The sequence below is a fragment of the Theropithecus gelada genome, chromosome 3, assembly GCF_003255815.1.
Source record: "Theropithecus gelada isolate Dixy chromosome 3, Tgel_1.0, whole genome shotgun sequence".
NCBI classification, from domain to species: Eukaryota; Metazoa; Chordata; class Mammalia; order Primates; family Cercopithecidae; genus Theropithecus; species Theropithecus gelada.
Window position 1 is genome coordinate 111,313,611 of NC_037670.1, and position 27,598 is coordinate 111,341,208.

The 27,598-nt window shown below is 39.9% G+C and overlaps 1 protein-coding gene across 4 annotated transcripts in view; it reads left to right on the forward strand.

The window, feature by feature from the left end:
• CDK6 (cyclin dependent kinase 6) overlaps nucleotides 1-27,598 on the forward strand; it is a 238,100-nt gene that overhangs the window by 166,301 nt on the left and 44,201 nt on the right. For all 4 annotated transcript variants that reach the window (XM_025378782.1, XM_025378784.1, XM_025378783.1 and 1 more), the window contains one exon: nucleotides 3,882-3,991. In XM_025378782.1, coding sequence (XP_025234567.1) covers nucleotides 3,882-3,991 — 110 coding nt within the window. The remainder of the gene's footprint in view (nucleotides 1-3,881; nucleotides 3,992-27,598) is intronic.

Sequence of the window (27,598 nt, forward strand, 5' to 3'; positions counted from 1 at the left end):
TACATAATCAGAAATGATTTATTCCGAGAAGTCAAGGATGCTACTATATTGGGAAATCTGTTAATGTAACTAATATGTCTTTAATAAAATAAAGGCAAATGATCATATGGTCATTATTAATAGACATTTTAAAAAGCATTTGATAAAAATTCATTCTACATTTTGAGTGGTAACTAAATTTTAAAAGGAATAGAGGGAATTTCCCCAACATGTCAATATTGTTAGTATGATTTTGACTGTCTATACATTTATTTATCATAATAGGTATAACTGACTAAAGTATTGAAAATGAAGACAGCCTTACTAAAGTTTTTTAGGATGGATAATCAATCAGAAACCAGTTTCTTGCTGAGCACATTGGCTCACACCTATAATCCCAGCATTCTGGGAGGCCGAGGTGGGCAGATCACCTGAGGTCAGGAGTTTGTGACCAGCCTGGCCAACATGGTGAAACCCTATCTCTACAAAAAATACAAAAATATTAGCCAAGTGTGGTGGCATGTGCCTGTAGTCCTAGCTACCTGGGAGGCTGAGACACGAGACTCGCTTAAGCCTGGGAGGCGGAGGTTGCAGTGAGCCAAGATCGCACCATTGCATTCCCATCTCGGCAACAGAGCAAGACCCTGTCTGAAAAGAAAAATGAAAGAAAGAATATTTTCCTTAGAACAGCTTAAAATAAGGCTGTATTCAGATTCAACTTTTCTTCCTATGTATTTCTTCCAAAATAAAGATTCAACTTTATTTTGAATTGAGATAGAAAGATAAGTGTGTGCCCTCATGATATCTGTGTATTTCTGTCAACCACTCAAGTGGAACCTTATGGACAGTTTGCACCTGCAGTTTTGTTTACAGTGTGTCAGGGAAGCAAAGAAGTGTTCCTCCAGCTAGAAATATTAATAATGCAGAAACAAGTCGTGTAACTAAAACTAGACCCCAGTATTGGACACTCGTTTCTTAGCGAAAACAATACCTTCTCTTTTGGGAATGACTGGTCTTTGAATTTTGCCCAGTTATCTTTCTAGCAATGACTGCCTTAAAAGGATTAATTTAATAGGTGTTAAACCCTTATTGTTGTGTTTACAGTACTGTGATAGGCATTTACAGATATAAACATAGATTAAGGCAGGGCCATGTCCTCAGGAACAAACCATATTATGAGCTATGTTACAAGGTATGATTTTCAGATAGCAGCAAGTTCAGGGTGGTGCTGGCATCTAAGCTAGGCCTTGTAGGATAGGTGAAATTTACACATGTGGAGAGGAGAAAAAAGAGTTGCCCAGGCTAGGAAAATGATATAAACAAAAGCATGGAGACAAGAGCGGTCGAATATGCTTGCGTAATCTAGTGGTGTTCAAACATAGCCAAAGGTGAGGGTTACTTGAAGAACTTAAAAAAAAAATAAGAAAGGACTAGGCACAGTGGCTAATGCCTGTAATTTTAGCACTTTGGGAGGCTGAGGCAGGCGGATTGCCTGAGCTCAGGAGTTCAAGACCAGCCTGGGCAACATGGTGAAACCCCGTCTCGACTAAAATACAAAAAAAAAATTAGCTGGGTGTAGCGGCGTGCGCCTGTAGTCCCAGCTACTCAGGAGGCTGAGGCAGGAGAATTGCTTGAACCTAGGAGGCGGAGGTTGCAATGAACCAAGATCGTGCCACTGCACTCCAGCCTGGGCAACAGAGCAAGACTCCATCTCAAAAAGAAAAAATAAAAAGAAGATGAAGAAGGAAGGAAGGAAAGAGGAAAACTCCAACCCAAAAGTTCAGCCCACAGAAAGTCTAATTCAGTGGCACAAGATAAGACCTATACACCTAAGTTTTTCTAAAACCCCATGGGGATTTTGATGAACAGGCAGGGTTAAGAACCAGTGGTGCAGTATAGATGTGACTAGGATATAAAGGCTGTGGAAGTTCTGTGGGAGGTGATGCATTGATGTACTGTGGGAGGTGGCATTGATAGAAAGATATGTTGGGGCCAAATGATAACTTGAGTAACGTTGTTTCGGTATTGTCAGTTTTGTGTTTTGTTTTTTATTTCTATTATATCACAGCCATCCCTGCATTAGATATCAACCAGTATTACTTAAACAAAACTTGACCCATATGTGAATTCAAAGCAAAATATGTTAGATGAGAAATAGAGGGGGAACCTCTCAAGAATATTTTTCCAATTTGATGTTGCCATATAATCACCTAAAGATTTAGAGGGGTCATTTTATTATCACTCATAATCTTGTCAGTTGACCGGACTCAGCTGACAGTTCTGCTCTGTGTGACATTGTCTGGGACTGCAGTTATATAGGTCAGTTGGCTTGAATGTCCAAGATGGCTCAGTCACAGGTCAGCTGAGAGCTCAACTGGGACTGTCAACCAGGGCATCTCCATGGGCTTCTCACAGCATGACAGCTGGGTTCCAAGAGGTAGCATCTCAAGAGAAAAGGCCTAGGCTCAGGCTTCTTATGACCTAACGTTGGTAGTCTCAGACATTACTTCCACTATATTCTGTAGGTCAAGTAAGTCACTAAGGCCAACTCAGATTCAATGGAAGATGAATAAACTCCATCCCTTTATACGAGGAGCAGTGTGTGCAAATAAGAAAAGAAGGAAATTGATGGCAGCCACCATTTATTGAGACTTGCTACTGCAGTCTTAGCATACCAAGTAATATAGCATCAAAATATATAAAGCAGAATTTCAGAGAATTTAGATAGACATCCATAATAATACAACTAGACAAAACAATAAAGATAAAAGGGATCTGAATAATATAAAATTCTGATGTAATAGATTTATATTCTGAATTTTTTATCTGACAATTAAGAATACACCTTCCAGGTCCATAGACTATCTGCCCCTTACCCCACAAAAGGAATCACTTGAACCCCCTCTATGTACTCAAATCTGCAGCTTTAACATGATACGCTTTCTTCAGCCCTCAGCCTGGCAAGAAAAGTTACAGTTGTGTTTGTTTCATTTATTACTATATGCTGCTCTGTTTTAAATTTCTTGTCTTTTTGGAATCTCTTCCTCTGCCTGGTTTTTTCACACATGATATGAACAATTGGGTTACACATTCTCTCTTAAGTTCTTCCCCGTTTTTTACTTGTTTTCTGAAAAGAGCAGCATGGAGAGGGGTTTTACTTTGATTCCCCAAGCTGTCATGGTAAGAGCAGTTTTGACATGTCCTGGGTGTTCTGTAGACTTCAAGGTCACCATCCAGCAGCCCTGGCACCACCATCTTCGTGTGTGTGTGTGTGTGTGTGTGTGTGTGTGTGTATACAGCTTGTGGGGTACAAGTGGTTTTGAGTTACATGGCTGAATTGTATAGTGATGAAGTCTGAGATTTTAGTACCCCCATCACCCAAGTAGTGTACATTTTACCCAGTATGTAGTTTCTTCTCCTTCACCCCTTTCTCTACCCTCCCCGTTTCTGAGTCTCCAAAGTCCAAAATCCATTACACCACTCTGTATGCCATCATCTTCCAATTTGCCAATAATGCTGACCTGGGGATTGAGCTGTAATTGCTGCCATCACCTTTTTTCCATGCATTATTTTTTAAAGGCCCCTTAAGGAGAAAAAAAAAAAAACAGTTTCTAAGTTTAAAAAAAAATTTTTTTGATCTTTGCTTTCTGAAACTCATGTTATTATGCCATCCTAGTTAGACATAGAGTCGGAGGTTGGGAACCCAGTTGGTGAGGATGGTATAATTTCCTGGCCCGTCAGTGATGAGTCCTATTTACTTATTGCTTCTATCACAGCGTCCTTATATGATTTATAGCAATTCTTTCTGAACTACATCTTGTCATTAAACCACCAGGTTTATTGAGGAGTCTAAGCCCACAACCACCTTCGTCAGTAACACTTGGATCCGCTTGCCATTGCAGGTCGTCACGCTGTGGTACAGAGCTCCCGAAGTCTTGCTCCAGTCCAGCTACGCCACCCCCGTGGATCTTTGGAGTGTTGGCTGCATATTTGCAGAAATGTTTCGTAGAAAGTAAGAAATACATTTTGTTTCACTCTGCTTTCCTTGAAAAGAGACTGTGGATCTTTGTGAATTTAAATGGCAGCATGGCATTTCTGTCATTAGGGGTCATGATGGCCAGATCCATCTGCCGCAGGCTACCACTTGCAAGCCTGTCCTGAAAGTTTGTCTTCTCAGTGCTTACAGTGTTGTTTTACATGACTGTAGCTTGCAGCTTCTGGAAACTCTGCCTGGGAGGAAACACCCCACTGTTCTTATAATTTACATTGTTTTATTGGTGATGATAGGACATGGTGAAAATAACACATATTTTGGCATTTTTTTAGTGAAGAAATATCCTCAAGGTGGACTTTATCCATAGCAGGAGAACCAAGACTGTTAAGTATATGAAAACTTTCTTAATGAAATTTTGATGGTGAGAATAGTTGAAAAAAACAATATTTAGGCTGAAAAAGAATAAGCAATGGGGATGTCAGTGCAACTTCAGGGCACTTTAAATGCTGCCATGTACAGGAGAGATTAGACATATTCAGGCACTATAGAGGACAGAAACAAGACTAAGGATACAGAAATTACAAACAGAAAGATTTTTGTTAAAAGGGGTAAAAATCTAATGATTAGACAGTTATCTGAAGAGTGGATTGGGGTTTGTGAAAATAGTGAGTTCGCATTGTGTGTCTAAGAAGAGGCTGGACCTCCACACATTGGTGATGTTTCAGCAGCATTTATAGAGTTGGTGCATAGGCTACATGCCCTCCAAGTTCCCTCTGAGAGAGTATGTGATTCGATTGTTTGATTTTCAGGTCACAAGAAATAGCCAAACAATATAATAAATATCTGCCAGGAAAATAATCCATACCTGGGAAATAAGTTCAGCCTAGTCTAAATTAAACAGAGAACCTAATCATAATCCAATCTCTTTTTCTTTTCTATTTTTATTTCCATGGGGAAAAGTGAGTTAGGTGAGTTAGGAAACAGTATATTCCCATTGTATCTTTAAAATGTAGCTCCATGGTAGCTCACAAGGAAAAGAACTGGTCAACCATTGCTTGCTTGTTGTTTGGTTGGTTTTAACCAAAGTTTTGTGCATGTAACAGATTTTTGGAACTATTGCTGGTACTCAGCAAGTTCATCTGTGGCTCATAAGATGGGAGATCATGGCAAGGAGATCAGAGTAAACAGATGTTTAATGCAGCCGCACCATGTGCCAAGTATAGCGTCAAACCTCTTCCTTTATGCTACCTTTCTTAATCCTACCAATAAGAGCAAACTGAGATGGAGTGGTATATTTATTTGTCTAACATTAGGCAGCTAAGAAGTAGCAAGGATATGAGTCCAAAGGAAGTCTTGCAAGTTCTGTTCCAGCACTGCTTTTTTCCAAAGGAGAGGAGGGAAAAAGTAATACTGAATTCAGCTGAAGTGTTTGCCAAACAGGCTCAATTAGTGATTTTGAAAGTGTGGTCCCTGCACCGGGAACCTCAGTATCACCAGGCACCTTGCTGGAAATGCAAATTCTCAGGCCCCACCCCAGACCTATTGGTTCGGTAGTTCTTGGGCTGGGATCCAGCAACCTGCATTTTAACAAGTTCTCCGATCCTAGTACAACCTCCAGGATAAGAACCCCTGGGTTGGATGACAGTATCACCAGGGATGGGCAGTCTTTAAAAGTCTGGCTCCCAGGCCTCTCCCTTGAGATTCTGATTCATTACTGGGCTGGGGCCAGGAATTCTTATTTTTAAAAGTACCTTCAGCAATTATTTTCATCCAACAAGTGTGGAAGACATCGGGTTAAAGGCTTAGGGTTAGAACCAAGAATAATTTACTGTTAATAGAGCAGAGTAGGGGTTTAGACAGTCATTCTCCTTCATCCCAGGAATAACTCGGTACTGCCAAGAGTTGATTAGAGAAATGCTTATTGAAATTATCTTTATGTGTCTAGTATAGTCTCAACCGTAAAGACAGAGTCCTTCAACAGTTACAGACTTGGATACTAGTCATGATTGATGATAAAAGTCAATTTTTTTAAGACGTTAAAAGAAAGATAAAACTTGAGATATGTAGAATTAAGTATTCACTACTAAGGAATTTGCTGTATGTTTAAGTATAGGCAATCTCCATTTGTGGAACAAATTTTATTTTAAAGCGTTAAAAGCATTTTCCACTGAAGTGATAAGTGGTCATTGGATTCCAAGCCTAGTTTGCAGAATCCTCTACGACCTGGAACATACACAAAACACCCATTGTGCTAATTCATCAAAATTTTTTCTTCTATGGGAAAATTCATTCTATGTTCCAATCCAAGACTAGAGGGATACTTATCTCTCCATCTCAGCATTGGGACTGAGAAGTGGGACTCAAATATTGGAGGCTCAGGAGAGGGCTCCTTTAATGATAACGGCAACAGTCTGCTTCAGTTTGCTGGAAAAGTGAGACATTGGGTAGAGATCCTTTGGCACTTCAGATGTGCACATAAGAAAGTACCCTTTCTCCAGAAGCCTTGCACAAAAATAGTAAGTTGAGAAATAATTGCTTGAAGGAGGAAGCAGTATCAGAAACCAGGTCCTTATGCCTTTAAGGCTGAAAGGAGAGTGAATCCAGGCCAATCACACCATCCCTCCTAGGGTGGGTACCCTGTGTCCTTGGTATTTCCTATGATACCCCCCAGATATCCATGTGTCATGCTTCTTACTTATGCCAGATGAGTTCTGGGGTCCATCACCAGCTTGACCTGGTTCTGACTTGACTCCTGATTTAGTATTGACCCACTTGAGACTTCCCAAGCCATGGGCTCTTAAAGCAGACTCATTCATTGCTTTAGGCTAATCCTAAATCAGGGAATCCTAGCATTTTTAATTTTTTGTAGAGATAGGAGTCTCACTATGCTGCCTTGGTTGGTCTTGAGCTTCTAAACTCTGGGTACCCACTTGATGCTAAGGCAGTAATTACCAAATTTTGTCCTTTCTTTATCACCTTGTTTTTGCCATATTCTTATGAGACTGGTACTATTATTTACTTAGGTTTTTTTTTACTACTCTCTTATCAGTTTACCTTTTTATTTAGCCTCATCCTAAACAAAAGTACAGTCATGTGTTGCTTAACGACAGGGTGATGTTCTGAGAAATTGATTGTTAGGCAGTTTTGTCATTCTGCGAACATTGTAGGGTGTACTTACACAAACCTAGATGATATAGCCTACTACACACCTAGGTTATATAGTATAGCTTATTGATCTTAGGCTGCCAATCTGTATGACATATTATTGTACGGACTGCCGTAGGCAATTGTAACACAATGGTAAGTATTTGTGTATCTAAACATAGAAAAGATACAGCAGAAATATGGTATAAAAGATAAAAAATGATATACCTATATAGAATGCTTATCATAAATAAGGCTTGCAGGACTGGAAGTTGCTCTGGGTGAGTAGTGAGTGAGTTGAAGGCCTAGGACGTTACTGTACACTACTGTAGACTTTATAAACACTGTACACTTAGGCTACACTAAATTTATCTAAAAATATTTTTCTTTCTTCAATAATAACTTAACCTTCGCTTACTGTAACATTTTTACTTTATAAACTTTTTAAATTTTTTGGCTGGGTGCAGTAGCTCACGCCTGTAATCCCAGCACTTTGGGAGGCTGAAGCAGATGGATTGCGTGAGCTTAGGAGTTCGAGACTAGCCTGGGTAACATGGCGAAACCCTGTCTCTACAAAAAAGACAAAAATTAACTGGACATGGTGGTGCGTGCCTGTAGTTCCAGTTACTTGGAAGACTGAGTTGGGAGGATCGCTTGAGCCCAAAAGAAGCAGAGGTTGCAGTGAGCCAAAATCACACCACTGCACTCCAGCCTGGGCAACAGAAGGAGACCCTGTCTCAAAAAGAAAAAACAAAAATTAAATTTTTTAACTTTTTGATTCTTTTGTAATAACACACATCTTAAAACACAAGCAAGCCAGATGCAATGGCTCACTGTAACCCAACCCTTTGGGAAACCAAGGCAGGAGGATCACTTGAGTTTAGAAGTTCAAGACCAACCAGGGCAGCATAGTGAGACCCCCATCTCTACAAAATAAATAAATAATTAGCTGAGCATGGTAGCATACATCTGTAGTACTAGCTACTCAGGAGGCTGAGGTGGGAGGACCACTGGAGCCCAGGAGTTCAAGATTACAGTGAGCTAGGATCATGCCACTACACCCTAGCCTAGATAACCCTGTGTCTAAAAAAATAAATAAACAAAAAATAAAGAAACACAAACACATTATACATCTATACAAAATATTTTCTTTATATCATTCTATGAGCTTTTTTATTTTTAAATTTTTTATTTTTTTACTTTTTAAACTTTTTTGTTAAAAACTGAGAAACACACAGATTAGCCCAGACCTACACAGAATCAGGATGGTCAGTATCACTATCTTGCCCCTCCACTTCTTGTCCCACTGGGAGGTCTTCAGGGGCAATAACATGCATGGAACTGTCATCCCCTATGATAACAATGCCTTCTTCTAGGATACCTCGTGAAGGGCCTGGCTGAGACTGTTGTACAGTTAACTCTCTTTTTATAAGTAGTAGTACACTCTAAAATAATGATAAAAGTATAATATAGTAAATACATAAACCAGTAACATAGTCTTGTACTAGCAAATATTATGTACTGTTTATAAGTATATGTGCTATACTTTAATATGACTGGCAGCGCAATAGGTTTGTTTATACCAGCATCACCACAAACATGTGAGGTGAGTAATGCGCTGCACTACAATAACGTTAAGATGGCTATGATGTCACTAGGAGATAGGAATCATTCAGCTTCATTATAATCTTTTAGGACCACCCTCACTTATGTGGTTCATTCATTGTTGATCAAAACGTTATTATGAGGGTCATGGCTGTATAGAAAAATCAGAGATTTGACCAGTTATTTATTTGTCCGATACACATTAGAATAAATATATAACCATTACAATTATTAAGGAAATTCATGCATGTTTATCCCCTAAATCATCTCACATGTCACCAACAGTAATATGTCACATGTTGGAAATCCTATAACAAGTGTTCCATTCAGTCTACAAATAACTTTTGGAGTGACTACTGTATGCCAGGCCCACTCCTAGAGGGGTGACTTAAATCCTAATAGAGAAAAGATTCACTACCTGCACCATTAGTTAATTAACCAGAGCTGGGATAAATGTTGTGAAGAAGTGTAGAGTACTGTGAGTGGGTATAATGACAAGTCTGTTTTTGAAGAGGAAAGATTTCTCAGTGGAAGGCCAGAAGTCGGGATTAACCTTCTTTAGAGGTCACATCCTAGTTGTTTATTTAAAATCTTTGAGGAATAATCATGTATGCGTCAGCCAGGCTCACCATCCTCCATAACCTAGGGAGAAGAAAACAAGCAAAGGGAGTTACCATTTGTCATGTGACAGGCCCATGCCTTGGCAGTTGGGGATTGGGGGCACCTTAATGTGCATTATCTGCTTAAACCCCTATTCTGAAGACTTTTCTCCAGAGCTTACAGATAAGCCTTCCACAAGGAGGGTGAATAACTTGCCCGTGGGCATACAACAATTAAACGACAGAGCCAAAACCTCGTGTCTGCCTGACTCCATCGCCTTTGATTTTTCTACTCTGCTGGGTTTCTGCCATTGCTGTTGTTTGACCTACGAGGCCATATTTTTTTCTGGAATGTTTTGTGTATTACTATGATATAGCAGCAATGATATTTTAGAGTGGTCAAGAAGCAAATCACACATTTGTTTAATAGCTTTGATTTAGAATCTCTCCTGTATTAGAAAGGTTGGCCAATTCTCTGCTATATTATTAAGAGGTGCATGTCTTTTATTCAAAAATGAAATATCTAGGAAATATAAACTCAGTAAAGAGAGTCATAGGGCAAATGGTTGACAAAGAGCCAGAGAGTTTAAATATCATCTGTCACTGTCACCTGGGTTTAGTAACTGCCCACACTGGCCCACAGAAGCATTCCACAAAATGGGTAAGAGCTACATTTTTTATCTTTCTCCTTTAATTTTTCATCTATAGTAACCCATCCTTACTCCACATTGAATTGTATTTTAATACTTAAAAAAAAATTGTTATAAATTCGGTTAGTGGCCAACTAGTCAGCTTAAAGGATGAGATTGGATGGATGGATGGATGGATGGATGGATGGATGGATGGATGGATGATCAGATGATTGTGATAGATTTATTTTTAACTCTACAGCAAAATAAATTCACAGTGTTCACTCCCGAGGTGTCTATTGGTTGCCTTGTGATCCTAGTTAGAACTATTGTCTGTAGTTTGAAAGTTATGGGGTTTTCCAGGTTACAGCAAAGTCACATAAAATGCACATTTAGAAAATAAAACCTGCAGCCAGGCTTGGTGGCTCACACCTGTAATCCCAGCACTTTGGGAGGCCGAGGCGGGTGAATCACGAGGTCAGGAGATCGAGACCATCCTGGCTAACACAGTGAAATCCCATCTCTATTAAAAATACAAAAAATTAGCTGAGTGTGGTGGCATGCGCCTATCGTCCCACCTACTTGGGAGGTTGAGGGAGGAGAATCACTTGAACTGGGGAGGTGGAGGTTGCAGTGAGCTGAGATCGTGCCACTGCACTCCAGCCTGGGCAAAAGAGCGAGACTCAGTCTCAAAAAAAAAAAAAGAAAGAAAGAAAAAAGAAAATAAAACATGATTCTTTGAATAAAAGATTGTGGCAAGCAGATAGTAATTCTTAGAAGTTCTGAGTTGCCAGCTCTGCCAATCCCTAGCTAAGAAATGCCAAATGCCACCAGGAAGAATATGACAAATAGAGTCACTGTTAGAAGGAGACAAACAAGGCTTCATGATTGGTCATATATTGCCTCTTGTCTGGTGGCCTCTCTAGAGTTGTCGTCATTGATTTCTGTGAATTAAACACCAGTAGCTGAGAAACTGACAGTGAAACTGTCCTTTGTGGGTCAGTGGTCAGTGAGCAAATGTCTTTAAAATGTCACTGACTGCCTTGCCAATTTTCCCATTGGTTACTGTGTTGGTGCCTCCCCATAGTTGAGCACCCCTCCAGTGACATCCAGGAAATGAGGTCCTTCACAAGCTGAACTGAACACCAAGGCGCCAGAAGGCACGCCCTAGCCTGTGAGAAGAAACCCATCATTTCAGGTTAGGTCAAAACATGTGCATGGAAACCAGGGCACTCTAGACTTTCAGATTTCTTACCTCTTGTTGGATATTTTCCTAGAATCTCTCTCTTTTTTTTTTTTTTTTTTCTTCCTTTAAAGAACCAGCCAAATGGGAAGATCTCTTTAAAAAGCATTTTTATGAGTGAGGAAATATCCAAGATGGTACCCAGGAAAAGGTCCAATTTTGGTTGAGTAATGCAAACAAGGTAGTTCTAAGTAAGAGCAAATTCATACTTTTGTAATGCTATTAATATTGGTTTTTTTTAATTCTTTTTGTTTGTTTGTTTGTTTATTTGTTTGTTTTGGAGACAGAGTCTTGCTCTCTCTTGCCCAGGCTGGAGTGCAGTGGCACAATCTCAGCTCACTGCAACCTCCGCCTCCTGGGTTCAAGCAATTCTCCTGCCTCAGCCTCCTGAGTAGCTGGGAATACAGGCACATGCCACCACGCCCGGCTAATTTTTTGTATTTTAGTAGAGACGGGGTTTCACTGTTGTTTCCCAGGCTGGTCTCGAGCTCCTGAGCTCAGGCAGTCCGCCCGCCTTGGCCTCCCAAAAGTACTAGGATTACAGGCATGAGCCACCGTGCCTGGCCTGATTTTTTTAATTCATAATGTGTATTTTAACATGAATTTGAAAAATATAATTGTTTTCATGACATATATTGAGAAGCCACCACCAGATCTGGCCTTTTCCTGTGGGGGCATCTCTTGGTCCTCCACCTTCCCACTCCAGGGCCCCTCCATTCTCACATCCTAGGTCGGCCTGTTCTGTGGTCTTTACCACAAACCAGATTTTATTGGCTTAGTCTTCTTCTAACCATTCTATCACATATCATTTGCCACTCTACCATTCTTCCCTCTTACTTCCCAAGCCATTGCTTTGCTCTTACTAACAACTACTGGTTTATTACTTCCTCCCGTGTTCCCATCCTTGTTCTTAGCAGCCAATACCTCCCCTCTCTGACTGTCTACTTCTGTTACTCTTTTCAAATCTGACTTTCGGAATCCTTGTCGCATAGGCAGAAGTTCCTCTCTTCCCCAAATTTTTACTCACAATCTTCTTCGAGGTAACTAAAACCAGGCCTTTTTATGTAGGTGCTCTATCCCTTCAAGAAGGGAATTGCAGTGTTTTTAGCTCTCTACTTCTTGGGGGCACAATTCTGCCAAAGCTTCTCAACTTCTCTTTGCAATCCTCTTACACTCCTGTCTCCCCAGTCCTAATGGCATGACCTGGGGATTTTCAGGACCCGTGATTTTTAAGCAAAGAGTAACTACAGAGTTAGAGTAAATGTTACTGATGAAAGTGTTTTGCACATACATGGAGACAGAGCAGTTTGAAGATCTTGATTGACTCAGCAGCTGCATCACTCAGCTTGCACTCTCCCTGTCCCCCAGCCTATACGCAAGCATTTAGTGACCCCTGTGAGAATTAATGTTTTCTTCTCCCTTCTCACAACACTGTACATTAGGGACTTCATCATCTAAATGTTCCACCACTGAAAAGTAAACTCTACTTAGAGACAGAAATAAGAGCAACTAGAGCACACATGCTCATTTAGCACTTGCATCTAGGCTTTTGATGGGCATGTTTCCTCCCCCCAGCTCCCCTCCTTTGGTCTGAGACCCACTTCCATGCTAGGATTCCCTTCTCTTCCCACCCCCACAATCCTTAAGCCCCAACCGACTTCCACACTCCCAACCCAACATTCAGCCCCATCTCCAGTTAATTAAGATGAGTGAAGCCCTGAAAGTGAGCTCCTTTTCTCTTCCAGTTCAAAAATCTCTCTTTATCTTCAACTTCTCCTTCCTTCCCTCTGGTTTCTGGAAGGATGCATTCTCCCTGCTTACAAGGCAGATCTTCCTCAACCCTTGCTCTTGTTCCTACCCTGCTTTTAGGTTCTCACTTCATCCATCATCCCTTTCTGACTTGCCTCGTAAGGGTCAAATCATGCCCTTGTCTCTCCATTCTGGAAAAGATTCTCATTCCCCTTTGTATTCCCCCAGTCTTTCTCCTTCCCTTCATGCCCAAACTGCTTTAAAGACTGGTGTCTTTACATGTAGCCTCCACTTCTTCTTCACTTGCTCATTTCTTCATCCCTTCGAATCATAAAAATAATAGATAACATTTATTGCACACTTACTGTGAGCCAAGCTCTGTACAGTTGACCCTTGAAAAACATAGGTTTGAACTGCACAGGTCTGCTTATATACCGATTATTTTCAGTAAAAGTTACACCAAGTGTGCTTGCCTCTCTTATCTCCCTTTCCACCACCTCCACCTCTTCCACCTCTGCCACCAGCGAGACAACAAGACCAACCCCTCTTCTTCCCCTTTACCCTCAGCCTATTCAATGTGAAGATGAGGAAGATGAAGACCTTATGATGGTCCACTTCCACTTAATGAATAGTAAATATATTTTCTCATTCTCATGATTTTCTTAATAGCATTTCTTTTCTCTGGCTTACTTTATTATAAGAATACAGGGTATAATACATATAACATACCAAATATGTGTTAATCTGCTGTTTGCTATTGGTAAGATTTCCAGTCAATAGTAGACTATTAGTAGTCAAGTCTTAGGGGAGTCAAAAGTTATACATGGACTTTTGACTGCACAGGGCATCAGCACCCTTAACCCCCATGTTGTTCGAGGGTCAGCTATATTTGGTGCTTTAAAATACACCATTTCATTTTAATCTCAGAATAACTTTATAAGGAGTACTGTTGTCATCCCCATTTTACAGGTAAGAAAACTGAGACCCAAGAAGAGACTTTGAACCAGGGTTATTTGACTTCAGAGTCCTCCCGACACTTGCTATATTAGAGGTTGATGGTGACCTCCTCATCATTGCATCCAGGGGCCTCCTCTCCATTCTCATCTCACATGATGTCTGCAGCATTTGAATCTTGTGGCCACTCACTCCATGAAAGCCTCCCTGTCCTCAGTGTTCGTGAAAAGAACACTTCTGGGTGCCTCTGCCCATATCCCCTTTCCTGGCTCTTCATCTCCCTTCTCCCAAACCTAGGTGTTTATGAAGAGTTCTATCTAGATAAGATGCAGATGACCCTCAGATGGGCTCCAGGGCCAAATCGCAGTTTCTTAATGGACTGACTCTTCCACCAACCACCTCACAGATACCCTTTCTTCACTGAACCCATCAAACCAGCTTCTCTTACCTTCCCTTTTTCTGTTAATGTAACCCTCATCCCACAGCCCCCCAGCTGGGTTCTCAGAGTCACCCTGGAATCATCTTCATCCTTCTGTATCCAACTCATGTGGATTCTGTTTCCATGGGGCCCCTCCAATCTGACCCATTTCCATCATGACCTGCATCTCACTAATTGAGGCTGCCTTTAACAGTCACCCAGTAACCTGTCAATATGTCTCCATGTTTCCTGCCCCTTTGTGTATTTGTGATAAATTAATGTTCTTATTATCACCCTTTTCAAAACCTTGCTAAGACTGGTGTAGGATCCTTGGCTCTCAAGACCTTTTGAAAGAAGGCTTCAACTCTATTCTGGCCGTAGCATATATTATTCTCCAAGATGTAACTATTAGTGAAAGAAACCGACCTTTTGGCCCTAAAACATGCCTCAAGGTTTTTCTCCTTAGAACCCTTGCTCTTCTCTTGTCCTGGGTGCTCAGCTGCCTCTGTCATCTTTCAAAGGTAAATCTAGAAGCTGCTTCTTTAACGAAGAGGCCTGAAGCACTGTGTCCCACCCCAGTAGCCCCATAGCGTTGTGTCTGTACCTGTGTCAGAGCACTTTCCTGAGCCACTGCCTTTCCATGCACACAGGTTGTCCACTGTAGCTGCAGCAATGATGTAATGCAGAGCACGGTGTTTCTTAGGAATCAGACATCTGAGAATGGGTTCCAGCCCTGCTTCTACCAGCTTTGCCACTGAAGGCAAACCATCAACCTCTGGAGCTTAGTGTCTTTACCTGTAAAATGGAGAGGCTGGAATACCACATCCATGGAATTCAAACTGTGCTTCAGAGTTATTAGATCCCCCTCCTATGCATAGTCCAGAGAGTTCTCAGCCCTTCTTGTTCCCACACTCAGCTTTAATCAGAGTATCTTGCTTTCATCTTTTTTCTCTGTTAGGCTTCCGAGATTTAAAAGGGCTGTAAAACACTGGAATGGATGATGCCCAAGATTCACGGCAACTCTGGTATTCTTTGCTTCCAGAGAAAACCATATCTTGGTCATTTCTGAAACTCTTACTATGTCTAATATGGCTAATGTTAATATGGAAGTATAAAACGTGAATATTGTCTTTCCTGTACTCCCCTCCAAACTCCCAAAGATATCCCCCTGGATATACTTCCACTTCTTCCTTATTATGAATTCAGAAGTGTGTGTGTGTGTGTGTGTGTGTGTGTGTCTGTATCTGTGTCTGTGTGTGTGTGTGTCATGCCTACTTCTCTACCCTGCTGTTCCTTTTTCTGAACATTTGCATTGCCATGTGGAATATCTATAAAAGTATAAACCAGCTCATCTGGGAGAAATGTAATATGAGCCACAAATGTATTTTTGAGTTTTCTGGTAGCCACATTTTAACAGGTAAAAAGAAACAAGTCAAATTACTTTTAATAATATATTTTATTTACCACGGTACATCCAAAATATTATCATTTCAACATGTAATGATTATAAATATATGGATGAATGAGATATTTTTACATTCTTTCTTTTTACTAAACTGTTCAAACTCCAATGTGTGTTTTACACTTATAGCACATCTCAGTTCAGACTTTTTTTTTTCGATACGGTTCAAGTGCTCAGTAGCCACATGTACTGACTGGATGATGCAGGTCTAAGTCATCAAAAAAAAGGATAAATTAAAGAAGAAACAGAGACGACTTGCCATTTATTGGGAAGAGGGGAGAAAATAAGTCAGTGCCCTTCTCATTGAAGTCTCATTCTTCTGTGTCCCACATTGTCTTCTTTTCTGGTTTGTGTAGGGGTTATAGATGTTGGAGCCCTTGCATGTCAAACCAGCCAAGCTGAGATTGATGCAGCTGCCTGGCCTTCCCCTGACTTAATGGCGCTTGAGCTCCAACTTGCAAGTATAAAGTGTTTATCGACACTGGTGGATCATCCCTAATATGTCCTTACTTTAAAAAATGCTTGCACCTGGGGAGCCTCATTATCTCTGTGATCTTTCACTCCACATGCCACTTAAAGAAACAAAAATTGCTGTGGAAAGGATCAAAGTAGGAGATTTCCGTGCCTGTTAGTTTTATTTAATTGAAAAAAAAATTAAACAAAAAAGGAAAATAACATAGTCTGGTTGTAAAAACACCTAATGTTAATACAGAAGTATAAAATGTGAACATTGTCTTTCCTGCACTCCCCTCCAAAACTCCCAAAGATATTCCCCTCGATATACTTCCAGATCTTCCTTGTTACAAATTCAAGAGAGAGAGCATTTATAAATGCATAAAATACATAGGTACACATGTACATCTGTAAATTTCTCTCACAGAAATGAACTTACCCGATACTCTTCTGTACATTACTTATTCGCTTTATTTTATTGTAATGTGTCAGTACCTAGAGATTTAACTCATTTTTGAACAGATTAATAACTGTCAGTTCATTTATTTCATACTTTAACTAATTTCCTCTTGATAGACATGTAGGGTATTTTTTTGTCAAAAAAATACAAACAATATTTACTGCAAACAGTGTTGCAGTAAAATCTTTGTGCTTATTTTATGGAGCATTCATCCAGGTATTTCTGTACAGTAAATTCCAGAAGTGAAATTACAGGGTCAAATGACATGCAAATTTTTTAAATTCTGCTAGCTAAACCAAATTACCCTTCAAAAAGTTTCAACTAAACTCTGTTTTTAGCTTGAGGTGGGAGGTAGGATTGAGATTCTCAAAGATGAAGAAAGGTTGTCAAGAGTAAAGCAAGACGGCCGGGCGCGGTGGCTCACGCCTGTAATCCCAGCACTTTGGGAGGCCGAGGCGGGCGGATCACAAGGTCAGGAGATCGAGACCACAGTGAAACCCCGTCTCTACTAAAAAATACAAAAAATTAGCCGGGCGCGGTGGTGGGCGCCTGTAGTCCCAGCTACTCAGGAGGCTGAGGCAGGAGAATGGCGTGAACCCGGGAGGCGGAGCTTGCAGTGAGCCGAGATCGCGCCACTGCACTCCAGCCTGGGCGACAGCGCGAGACTCCGTCTCAAAAAAAAAAAAAAAAAAAAGAGTAAAGCAAGACAAGAACTCTTATGTAAGCCTTGCTACCTCTTCTACCACTACATTAAAATAATATCAAGTGGAGGTTGGACATGGTACCTTACATCTGTAATCCCAGCACTTTGGATTCTCCAAAACAGGAGAATCACTTGAGCTCAGGGGTTCGAGACCAGTCTGGGCAACATGGTGAGACCCTGTCTCTATGAAAACTTTTTAAAAGAAAGATCAGCTGGGCATAGTGATGTGCTTCTGTACTCCCAACTACTCAGAGGCTGAGGCAGGAGGATCACTTGAGCCTGGGAGATGAAGGCTGCAGTGAGCTATGATTGCATGACTACACTCCAGGCTGGGCAACAGAGTGAGACTGTGTCAAAAATAAGTGGAAAACATAAGTGAATATGGTAATTTTATAAAATTTTTGTTAAGCTTGATTTGATGCATAAGAGACATCTTTCAACTGTAAAATTCACTGTGGGTTTCCTTTTTATCAGTTGGGTAGCGATAGGGAAGGAATCAACCTCATTTTGTCAGTTAAAAAAAAAATTATCTCTGATCACGTCCCAAGCAGTTTTTCAGACCAGTTTTTTTCCAGTGCACGGGCAGTTCAAAGATTATTCTATAGAATTTCATAAGTGCCTAGGCTTGAAGTATATTGTATGTTGAGTTCTGATATTCCTTGCAGGCAGAATTTGGGTCCTTCATGTCATTTTTCTTTCTTAGTCACCAGCGCTCATGCATCATTACTTTGGATGCCTTCTAGGTCTCCTCCTTGGAATAACTCTAGAAGCTTTTCCATCAGCCACTTACAATAGGAAAATAATCAAACTAGTAGTTTCAAGTCTACCTGGTCATAAAGTCTCAGGTCTACCTGGTCACATCTTTCAACCACTGAGTCAGATGAAAATATCAGCTTGAGGCAAGAAGCCATCCACTCTTGATTATAAAACACAGAGACAGTCGCTATTTTATACGTTGAAAGCCAGTTCTTTTTTTTTTTAAGAGAAAAACACACAAATTTATTTAATATGTTTTATGTGACATGGGGGCCTTCAGAAATGAAGACCCAAAGAAACAGAGACAACTGTGCATTTTTATGGACAGTCATGCAGCAGTATGACCAGAAGACCAAGGGCATGATCTAATGGTTATAAACTGGAGGAAACCTGGCAAGGCCTGCTTGTTCAGAAGCATTCTGTGTCCCCGGGTCTTCAGAGATAAGAATGCTCCTTTCCTTCAGGTGTAGGATGGGCACCTCTGGAATGAAAGTTTTATGACCAACTCTAAAGGAAAGTTAGAGAATCCTTTTGTGTCCTGGATGGAAAGTCAGTTCTTACCAGTCTAATCTTTAGTCAGTGGCGAACTTACCATCTCATTTTTCTCATGAGCAGGAGGTACTTCATAATCCTACAAAATAAAAAGAACCACACCTGCACAAAATTATTCTAGCTGGGGCTTGGACCTCCAATCTGGGTTGAGTCTGGCCTTGGTAACTCCTTTAAAGCGTGGTGTAACATTTACATTTGTTTTATAGTGTTTATGCAAATTTACTAGACAATAATAAATATAGTAAATAATTTCAGGTAAATGTAGATTGCTGGGATTTTATTGTATGCCTACATAATTGCTCACCAAACACCACCAAGGTGCTAAATTACAAAAAATAGTAAGATGTATCAAAAGATTCTACTAGATCTTGTACTGAAATGATAGGTAGTAGTGACAATCCAGGTAACTCCATATGGGCCCTTGCTGTGGAGTGGTCTGTGGCTGTCTGATACCCTTACTCTATTGTTTTGTACTGAGGGTCTACCTCCCATCTGGTGTTCCTGTGGTGGCTGAAGGAGTTGGTGTCTGATAAGACCCAGCACTTGGTTTAACACTTGGTTTGGGTATATTCCTATAGAAATAAAAGATATTACCTAGCTTCTTTTATTCCTTCCATTTATCTTCTTTCTCTTCTTCCCTCCCTCCACACTCCTCTTCTCCTCCTTCTTTTCCTTCTCTTTCCCTCTCTCCCTTTGTCCTTCTCTGCCTCCCACTTTAACCATAGGAAATATAGAGCATTCAGCATGGTCTTTCTCATTAACCTTCTCTGGAAATACATGATAGTATTGGGTTTGCAATTTATTGCTCCAGTTTTGCTTGCCAAATTAAATTTACAGGTATTAGAATTTACTCATAGATAGGATTGTTTAAGAGTTGTTGGCTGCTTAGGAGCATGTGCAAATGTGCACATGCACATACGTGCACTTTTATAACAGGAGAAAGAAAGGTGTGACAGAGACAACTATAGACATATGGATTATACTTACTTGCTAATTGAAACATTGCAAGGGACAATTCAAGATGGCAGATTTCTAGCGGAGATTAGATTTTACCATGAACTGAGCTGGATACTACCAACTCTTCTCTTATCACTGGCACAGAGTTTGCTGGACATTCCCAGTCTAAAACTTGGGAGGAGATCCAATACTTTTAAAGTCGGGCAACAAGAGCCTGCCAAATGTGTTTGCACTGTGTTGCCCAACCATTTAATTTGTAATAATTTGACATGCTAATATTTCGATATTCAGAAGTAATTTGGAAGCCAATTGCTTTATCTGTTTTGCTTATCAGAGCCATATTGAATTCTCTAGGCATCAGCATGCAGTCAACTTTTTTCAAAGGCACTCTGTTAGGTGGCATACAGCCCTGATTAAAAACAGCACTGAACTTAGTACTTAGACATGTTTCATTTTTTTCTCTAACCTAATACCTTTTTTACAGATTGCATATTAACAGCTTATTTTTGCATTTACCTCTGTAAACCCTCAATAAAAATTTATTTAAAATATTAGGAGCTTTTAGTTTAAAATGATACCTACTGGCCCCCCAAAACATCCAGCATTTAAAAAACTAAGACTGGCAGTGAAATAATTATCAAAATTATAGGAAGAATTTTCATTCAGCCAGAACTGGATTGAAAAATCCATTTGGTGGCCAGGTGCAATGGCTCACACCTGTAATCCCAGCACTTTGGGAGACCAAGGTGGACAGATTGCTTGAGTCCAGGAGTTTGAGACCAGCCTAGGCAACATAGGGAGACCCTGTCTCTACAAAAAAAAAAAAAAAAGATAAAAAAAGATCCAGGCATGGTGGCACATGCCTGTAGCCCCACCTCCTTGGGAGGCTGAGGTGGGAGAATTGCTTGAACCTGGGAGATTGAGGCTGCAGTGAGCCATGATTGCGCCATTGCAATCCAGCCTGAGATTTTTTCTGACAGACTTTTTTCTGTCTCAGAAAAAAAAAAAAAAGAAAAATTATATATATATACACACACACACACACATTTGGTGACACAGGTTTGTCACCACATATATATATATATGGATATATATGACACACACACACACACACACATTTGGTGACACAGGTTTGTTATGTGCACCTGGAAATAGGTAGATCTTTATTCCCCTCCCTCAACTCCCTTGTTTCAGAAACACAAGGTTGACTTCAGTTCAGAAAATGGCCAGCTCTTCCCACTACCCTTCCTGTTGAGAGCTCCAGAGTGCTGTTGTCTTACCTACTCCACAGTATTACATCTTTTGCTGTGTCGGGTAGGAGGCTTCAAATACCAGAAAGCAATACATGCAAAAAGGAACTAGGGGTTTGGAGGTGAGAAGAATGGGATATTTAGTAAGTGGGGACAGAGACATAAGAATAATATTAGATGAAACATGCTAGATATTAACATCTAAGCTACTAAGAGACCATTAAATATTTACAGAATAAGTTCAAAGTAATGTCTACATTGCATTGACTACAAATTTTCTGGTTAGATTGCTCCCCTTAGAAAATGAAAAAAACAACTATCTAAAAGAAAAAAAATTATTGTAACTTTTGAAAAAATACCACTAGATAGGGTAAAGTAACATTATCCAAAAGACTCAAAAAACCAAAGTAAAAATTCTGAAAATGATTAGCTAAATCAGAAGAAAATTTCTAAAAGTCAGTAGACTCAGAAGAATGCTAGAAAACATACTCTCTAAAACAGAAAAAAAAAAAAGCCACAAGAATTGAACACTCTAAAATGTGAAAAAAGCAATCTGAGATGGAAAGAGAGACGAATGATAAGTGGAATTGTAAGGAAACTGAGTATATAGCACAGTTAAAATCTGATAGGAAGCAGTAAAACATAGAATTAATGTTGTAGGAAATGGAACCAATTGACATAAAGGATGATATTGAAAGTTGTCACAAAATACTGAGAAAAAAGAAAAAAAGGTTTATAAAATGGTGAGAAAGTGACAAACATGAAGGATAAAGAATAGAAATCTGGCCTAAGAAATTGATGATCTTGAGGCCAGGTGTGGTGGCTCATGCCTGTGATTCCAGCATTTTGGGAGGTCAAGGCAGGGGGATTGCTTAAACCCAGGAGTATGAAACCACCCTGGACGACATGGTGAGACCCTGTCTCTAAAAAAGAAAAGAGAAAGGAAATTGATGGTCTTAAAATGCAGTAATAAAAGCCATAATTAAAGAAACATGTTCCTAAACTGAGGAAAAACTTAAGTACACAAATTAAAAGATCTTGCAATATTTGGGGGAAAATCGTTAAAAAGAGACATTAGTAGATGAGATGCTCAGGTTTCTCAATGAATACAGAAAACTCATTCTGGATCCACTAAAGAATAAAAAACTTGTTGACTCACATAAATGATGATTCCAGAGATAGGTGAGCATCAGAGTTGGCTTAATCCAGAACCTGCAGCTCCGTTTCTCTAAGATTCCGTTTTCTATGTCTTGGCATCTTCAAAGACTGTTTTCACTCATGGCAAAGAGGTTACAGTAGTTCCAGGTTTCACGTCTGCCCTGCAGGATCCTCAGAAAAAGAGCAAGTTCTTCTGTGTCAGGATTTCAAACAGGAGCCCTGAGATGCATTCTTAGGACTGCTTGTGATGTGGGCCTACAGCGGAACCAGTGACTGAGACCAGAACAAAGGAATTTGCTTATCAGATAGATGGTAGATTGAAGAATATCAGTGTTGTGCTACAAGGCGAAAGGGGAGACAACCCATGGAATTCACTCCAAAGATTTGACATGGAGTACCTTTGGAAAAATGTTTGCATTTCAGGGAGAAAGAAAAGAGCCTACAAGGATCAAATACATTTGTTTTAAAGCTATACAAAAAGGAAAGAAAATCAAGCTGGCCTCAGACTTCTCTCTTGTTGAACCGAAGCCAGAGGAGAATAGAGAAAATTCTACAGCTTTGTTAGGGGCAGAGTCTATAACCCAAGAACTTTATTTTCTGCTAAGTTGTCTTAATAAGTGAAGGGAACACAAAGTTTAGTGATGCAAGGATTCAGTTTCTATTTGTATATTTGGTAAATACACATTGGGCATTTACTTGAGCTAACTGAAAAGGATATCAAAATCCATACATCAAGAACAGGATGCCATACTATGAAAGGACTGGTATGAAAGGGTTGCCCTGTAGTGATACTGTCACAGAACCAACATCCAACTCTTTACAGAAGCTCTGAGAGCTATGACTTCAGCAGACCTCACCTGTTTGTACTGGCCATGTTAATGACCCTATAGGAATGCGGTTGGGTTAGTATATTTTTCACAACAGCATCTGGATGAGGTTTAAAAGCAAATAATTTCATTATGAATTATTAGTTCTTATTATGAGACTAGCCCTGTAATTGGACCTCAGAAATTCCCCCTGAAAAGCTTCAGGCAGAGTGTACCATCAGATTTAAAAGTCTAATTAAGTATGACTAAAATTATGCTTCATTTTACCCTACCTTTGACTAGAAAGAAATGGTCTCTAAAGACCTAAAAAATAAATATATGAAAGGCTATTCAAAGTGAAAAACCAAAGATGAAATGGAAAGGGAGATGAATGAGATAAGAAAGAATTATAAAGACGTAAAATGAAGTAGCTAAATTACAGTCCCCTTAAGGCAGGCAGCAAAGAACAAAAGTGACACTTTAGGAGAATTAAGAAAGTGATACAAAGGCAAATTGGGTTAAACTCTCAGGTGGGTGATGTTTTCCTTCTGATATCACTTCTGGCATTTTTCCCTATTTTCTTAATACTGCATTTCTCTACTTGAAGATTACCTATATTAATACAAAAAGTGAAATGAATCAAAATGTTCAGTATTTGTGGAATTGCTTAATAAATAACAATCTATCAGTACATTATGAAATGTTGAAATTCAAAAGTATTTTTGCTATTGTGTTCCTCCCTATAAGTGAGCATGTTGACTCTCATTCATGTTATTGGATTACAATTCCAATATTTAGTGTTGTAAATGTTACTGCATCCCTTACCCATTGTTAAGATATTGATGTGCTTCCAGACCCATTGGTAAAGAGCCCCTCCTTGGAGTGCCCCAGCTCCCTGGATGCCCCTGCCTCTCTCCAAGATCCCAGGGCCTCCCTAAGATCCCACCACTAGAGAGTTAACAACTGACACTAGTGTTCTTCCATGTCAAAAAAAAAAAAAAAAGATTTTTTTAATATTATTTCAGGTTATAGAAATGCATTCCTGGGACTAGACATTTGCTGTTATTCCTGTATTCTCTTTAAGCCCCCTGAAGTCACCCTGTTTCTGGCAGTGGTTTCTTCCAGCTACCACTTGCACAAATGCTGGTCGAGAGCAATTCATTATGCTCCTCATAGTATCAAAGACCTTCTGCTACTAGTCCCTAACTCACTTCTGATCTTCATCCTGTTTCTTGGACCTTAAAGGCTTCTGGAAATGGGTAAAATTTAAAATGTAATGTCTAACTGTGAAATTCTTCTTTTGGTTTTGTTGTTGTTGTTGTTGTTGTTTGTTGTTTTGGGGCAGATTTAGCATTATCATTCACCACTGTTAGCCATCTTGGCACAGAAATATTCACCTGAAGTGGTACCCAGAATGGTCCCCTAATATATCTACACCCTAAACACTATGAATTTGTTACATTACATAGCAGAAGGGATTTGGCAGATGAAATTAAGGTTATGAACCTTACAACAGGGAGATTATTCTGGATTATCTGAGGGGGCCCAACCTAATCACATGAGCCCTTTAAAAACAGAGAACTGGCCTGGCACCGTGGCTCACGCCTGTAATCCCAGCACTTTGGGAGGCCTAAGCAGGCGGATCACCTGAAGTCAGGAGTTCGAGACCAGCCTGGCCAACATGGTAAAACCCCATCTCTACTAAAAATACAAAAATTAGCTGGGCGTGGTGGCGCGTGCCTGTAGTCCCAGTTACTCCAGAGGCTGAGGCAGGAGAATCGCTTGAACCTGGGAGATGGAGGTTGCAGTGAGCCAAGATTGCAACACTGCACTCCAGCCTGGTGACAGAGCGAGACTCCATCCAAAAAAAAAAAAAGAGAGAACTTTCTCAGGCTAGAAGCAAAAGAGATGTGAGAGAAAGAGAGACTCCAAGCATGAGAAGGATCAAACATGCTTTGCTGGCTCTTGACACGTAGCGGCCACATTAGGAACCAGAGAGAAACCTCTAGGAACCGTGGGCAGCCCCCAGCTGTGAGCTGGCAAGGAGACAGGGACCTCAGTCTTACAGCCACATCAGACTGAATTCAGCCAACAATCATGTATGAGATTAGAAGCAGATTTAGCTCCAGAACTTCCAGAATGGAACACAGCTCTGCCGACACCTTGATGTCAGCTTTGTACAACTCTAAACGGAGAACCAGCTGAGCTGTGCCATACTTGGACTTTTGACCTGCAAAACTGTGAGATGATACATGAGTGTTGTTTTAAGCCACTTCATTGGTGATAATTTGTTACAACAGCAATGGAAAATTAATATACCAACATGTAAAATAACAGTAACAAAAAAAAAAAAAAAAAAAAAAAAAAAACCTTGTGGAATAAACACTAAACCTTGCAGAAAACACAGTTCTGAATGGCTGTTGTCGCGCCCTGGCTGAGAATGTCTACACGGTAACGAGCACCAAATCTGAAGGCCAAAAGCACTCGGTGGGAGCTTTATTCTCTGCACTCCACTCACAGCATACAAAAAGGATTAGAGTTTTAGGGGGAAACATGAGTATGTATGTATTTGTGTATCATTTTTGGTAAGAAAAATATTTGAGAGATGAACCATTTTAACAAAGTGGCCTTGTTATAGTGCTGTAATTAAAAGAGGGTGGGTGTATTGTTTGTAGCTTCTTGTTTGTTTACTTAAAGTCAGTACTGCATATAGTAACAAATTGGTGAGAAGAAGAAACTATACAAAGGGGAGATTGTTTTGGCAATGGTACATGCTGTCCTATTTGTATTTTACTTCTGGTACAATTGTAAAGCTTAGAGAAGCTTTTCAAGATGTGTTAGCACAAGGTCTGGGTATTATTTATGGTTCCTAAGCTCTGAAGGCTACTTACCTAGGCTCAACCCGACTAGAAGGTACAGTGAATTGCTTTGTGGTGTGAATTACACTGGTAATGTGGAAGTTTGCTAACATATGCTGTAATTCCAAAGGTAGTTGAGCACAGGAGTTGATGTTGGAGCCAGACTGTCTGGGTTTAAATCCTAGCTCTTCCACTTACTAGCTGTATAGCCTTGGCCAAGTGATGGAATCACCTGTGCCTCAGTTTCCTTTTTTGTGAAAATAGATAATAAAACTGCCTGTCTCATGGTTATTGTGAGAATTTTATAATATAAAGTGCTCAAAATGGTACTGTAGCATGTTCATTGGAAGCAATAAATGTTAACTGTAACTGTGATTGTTATCCTTTCCTTAAACATGAAAATATTCATGAAATTGGGGCATTCGGGCTCCTTGGACTCAAGAAACAATTAATCCCAAGGATCCCCCTAAGTGAAGATGGCTCGACCACCTGTATGAGAGAAACAAACCAGGACATCCAGTCACCTATCAGGCCCTTCTGTCCCCCCTTCACTGGTGTTTTTAACTTCAAATTAGTGAGGCTTTATAGATAGTGTTGGCGTTATCACAGTCCTTGCCATAAGAATCTTCATTTTTTTAACAATTGACAAACGCATTTCTCAATCTGCTGTTTCATGGAATAATGTTTCATGAGATAATAATGGGCATGCTGTGAAATGATCAGTCAATACTAAATAATTTGGGAAACACTGGGTTAAACAAAGGTTTCTGTGACTCAGGACTTATCAGAGCCCTCGTTATTAATGTAAATTTTGAATTTCCAAAGATATATACATATAGTGCATAGCTCCTCAAACATATTTGACCATGAGACTTTTTTTTTTCCAAGATATGCCTCTTAAAATTTCCTGGAAGTGTTCTTCACATCCAGCTTGGGAAACAACTGCCCTAAAATAGGAGCATATTTTACCATTATTATTTAACATTTATGAATTAAGATTATTATGAATTGTAGCTTGTTGTAAAGGAGATTTTTATACTTACATATCCCAAATGTATATGTTTATATATGTGTATCCACAGTAAAAACTAAAATTAGATAAAGCAGTGAAGAGTCTATTTCTCATTTTGTAGATTAAAAATGGCCCTTGTTAGGTCAAATTAATGACTTTTCCCAGTAGTTCTTCTCTGACACAGATAATGAGATCATCTTGTAGATGGTCACTTGGCAAACACTCAGTCATCCAATATGTATTGAACTGGGCATTCTAGGTCTGTCATCCATCACTTTAGTGAAGTCTTTTATAAAATATAGTTTCAGCCAGGACCATTTATTGAGATAGTAAGTTCTATAAGGTTAGTATCCTCTATGTGAAGAAATTCCTTTCTATTGACCTAAACTTACCTCTCTCAAACGTCAGGGATTCATCCCTTCACTTGATATTCAAGACTGGTGAATACAACCAAGTTTAGTTTTATTGATTTTATAGACTTCAGCCTTATCCTCTGCCCATTTGGTCTTTGTCTTTCTCAACTAAAAAATCCCCATTTTTGGGGTTGTCACTTGACTCATGTCAAGACCTGTGAAGGATGTGAGATTTTTCCCCTATTTGCAAGTTAACAGATTAGTCTACCACAGTTTCATGAATGCTGGCAAAAGACACAAGACTCTTGGGTTAGAGACAAAGGCCAGTTTATTACTCACAGCAATAGCAGTAGATACAGTATCAGCATTTGCACCAGATTCCCAATTCCCATAGGAAAATAAGAAGAGGGCCAGATGACACGTGCACGCATGCATGAACACACACACACACACACACACACACACACAGGTTGTGTTACAAAAATGAATCCCCAACATGAATCT